Source organism: Abramis brama (assembly GCF_963993115.1).
Source record: "Abramis brama genome assembly, chromosome: 1".
Classification (NCBI taxonomy): Eukaryota; Metazoa; Chordata; class Actinopteri; order Cypriniformes; family Leuciscidae; genus Abramis; species Abramis brama.
In genome coordinates, this window is record NC_139963.1 from 20,505,284 (window position 1) to 20,508,585 (window position 3,302).

At 33.4% G+C, this 3,302-nt stretch overlaps 1 protein-coding gene across 7 annotated transcripts in view; it reads right to left on the bottom strand.

The window, feature by feature from the left end:
- Positions 1 to 2,781, bottom strand: part of pik3r6b (phosphoinositide-3-kinase, regulatory subunit 6b) — a 19,232-nt gene extending 16,451 nt beyond the window's left edge. Inside the window, exons 1-2 of one of the 7 annotated variants that reach the window (XM_084122963.1) lie at positions 2,698 to 2,781; positions 1,154 to 1,310 (exon numbers count right to left, since the gene is read on the bottom strand). Coding sequence is in view for 3 of the 7 variants with exons in the window: in XM_084122962.1 (XP_083979088.1) it covers positions 1,154 to 1,421 (268 nt within the window). In the remaining 4 variants the exon portion in view is untranslated. Of the gene's footprint in view, positions 1 to 1,153; positions 1,466 to 2,697 lie in introns of those variants that run through there. The other 6 variants (XM_084122967.1, XM_084122965.1, XM_084122962.1 and 3 more) reach the window with 6 other exon arrangements.
- Between the last annotated feature and the right edge of the window lie 521 nt (positions 2,782 to 3,302).

The following is a 3,302-nucleotide window of genomic DNA, read 5'->3' on the forward strand; positions in this document are numbered from 1 at the left end:
GGAAGCAGATTTCAAAGGGGTGAAAACCTCACAGGTTTTCATGTTGCAAGAGAAATGTTGTTGTTTCTTATAAATCATGTGTTAGACATAATTACATATTGGTAACACTTTATTTTGATGGTCCCTTTTGAACATTCTGTTGACTATAAGTAACTTTGTAACTCTCATTAGAGTGTTAGTAGATTGTCTGCTTAATATCTGTAAAATCTTTATTGTGGTGCTCCCCAACAGACATTCTACTGACTATATTTCTAACCCTAACCCTACCAGTCTAGGCTACTATCAGTTAGTACCGCTTCAAAGTGGGTGGGACTGATCGTTATAGTTGCCGTCTCTACTGCCATGATATCATCATATTAAATGCGAATTTTTCATTCCGTGTTTCCCCATCCAGGAACACTCTAATGAGAGTTAGTAGACATGTAGGTGCAACGTTACTTATAGTCAACAGAATGTGTTAATGGGACCATCCAAATAAAGTGAAACCTTACATATTTGCATATAACAAATGAATGAGCTTAACATGCACTAAACCAGCGGTTCTCAACTGGTGAGTCGCAATTAAGAAACAGGCCGCAGATTTGTTCTTATAGGGTCGCGGACAGCAGGGAAAAGACAATGTGAAATACAAATAATAAAAAGCAATTAATCATATAATCTTGGATGGCAAAATAAATAGGCAACTTTTAAAAGGAAGAAGAAAACACTTCCAGTTTCTTTAGTAATTCACGTCAAAGGATGTATGGCACTTTTCCACAAATTAATACACAATTTGATAATATGAATAATGCTGATACAATACTAAACCTAGTGTTCGTTCCATGTGTTAGGCTAGCACATTGTTTTAGTAGGCTACTAATATTTTGAGAACACCATTAAAGACCAGATAACTTTGAACAAAACATTCTATTAATGTTACAGGAAGAATGTTTGTTCATAACATTGCCATAACGTTAGCTAACTAAGAAACACTGCACTACACAAATTATTATTTTTTTTTTTAAATAATAAGACTAAAACAAATGCTGCTGCTTTCATCCTATAGCTATAGCTATATTTTAATAAATTATTCTTTGCTTATTATTGTATTATCCACACAAAAAATTATGAGCAAAACAGAAATGCACAGTAAATTTACATAACACAAGCCTACCTTCCATGCATAAAACTGCTGTTCCTATAAGGAACAGTGAAAATGTGATAATCCCAGTCCTCGAGCGAGAGCAGAAGGTATTTGAATAATCTTGACAACAATTTTGCTCATAAGGAAGTCTCTTTTCCTCAGTCTGATCATCTGTGTGAACGCCTGCCTGTGATAAAATGAAGAATAACAGGCTCTTTACTGCCAAGATATTCAAACGCTGTCTTTCTCTTTCAAACACAGACAGACTGAAGACTAGACTGAGTTGGTTTCCGGCCATACCAATGTGTGGCTAAATGAAGCTAAGCGGATATATTTTTAGCACTGTAATTTTTTCACCTTTCATCCAGAAAGGCCCACATCACTCAAAACCTCATGCTCATCATCACACATAGGCTACTTTGTTTTTATCTCCTTTATTGTGCAAATAAAACCGGACATCACACTTTTCTTGCAGAGATCAAAACCTGAGCTCCACCCCTGTTTGATCGTGCGAAGAAAAGGGAACTGCCAGTAACATTAGATATATACTGATACAGATGACCCCTGACAACGAGTTTCTGGAATAACAAACAAACTAATAAATAACTGTCAGCACATTCATCAAAAAAGGATGTGGTCATTCTGGTTTTACATTATTGACCAATTCAATCTTTGCAGAAACAGAATGAGGACAACAGTGGTTTAAAGAATTACCCACATCGGAACCAATACTGTAACAGGTTTCAGTCACAAAGTCATATAATATTTAAATTTGTCATCTTTCCTTACTTATTAACGACATGTCTGTGTTTAAGGTTTGTAAACTTGATCCAGTTTTGATTAGAAGCTGTTTAAATCTAACATTTTGGGTTACACAGTTATTTTATACACATTTTGGCTTATACAGTTATAAGTACTGAGTAATATTGAGTAACATGTATTTACTATAGGGTTAGAATCAGCGTTTGGATTAGGGTTAGTTGCATGTAATTATGCATAATTTATAGTTATAGAAACTACAAGTAACATATGTAACAATGATACAAAAATAAAGTGTTTCCACATTGTGCTTAATCAGACATTTCTATATATTAATTATACTTCATTTTAAAAATCATGTTTAATGTATTTGTTATAGCCAACTTCTTTCCTAATTTTCTCTGAACGAGTGGTTAAAAAATGATGAAAATGTTATTTTACATAAATATATGAAATACTATAAGCGTAAGTGCTATAGGCCAAATGAATATAGGCTTAATAGCATATATTTTGAATCACTATATTAAAATGTCAACAATAATCAGCAAGATTTTTTAGATCTATTACGTTGACACCATGTAAAGCATCTTGACTGAGGCAAACAACAACAACAAAAATAAATACATTTGCATCGCTATTATTTTAACTCTTTTCATACTTTGGATCTTAAAAGTGTCCTACCACACAACACATAAGAATGAAAGTTATAATAACCGTGACAACATAACCGAAGTTCATAGGAAGCAGATTTTTGAGCCATGAGATTCACAAAAAGCTAGTTATGAAAATGCACAGAACATTTTCAATCGACCTACCTCTCGTGTTTGTCTTATGCAGATCCGCTTCAGTTCATTCACACTTTACAGATGACAGATGAGCGCAGCGTTTGTGTAGCCCCGCCCACATCGATCGCGTCACTTCCCATTGGAGCACTCCCATTGCAATCAACAATGCAAATTAATGACGTCTTTGAAATCGTTTGATCGACTGATACAATTTTGAGAAATTACATACATAAGGAACTCTTTTCAAATAAATAAATAAACTAAATGAGGAACTCTCAAATAAATAAATAAGTAAATAAACAAATATATAGGCTGAACTACATAAATTGCTTTTATCAAATTAATTATATATATATATATATATATATATATATATATATATATATATATATCAATGAAAAAATTCCACATATAGGCATATATATATATATATATATCTCTTTGTATGCGAGGAAACAGTCTACTTCCTATTCATATACCACAACCCTGCTCTGCACTCAGAGAACACCTCACATGTATATAGCTTTTAATTCTCATTTCACCCCAAAACGAGATGATAAGCTGCTTGATAGATGACCATCTATCATGCTTTTTACATGCACGAATGTTGCAGTTACAATGACAACCCCTGCTCT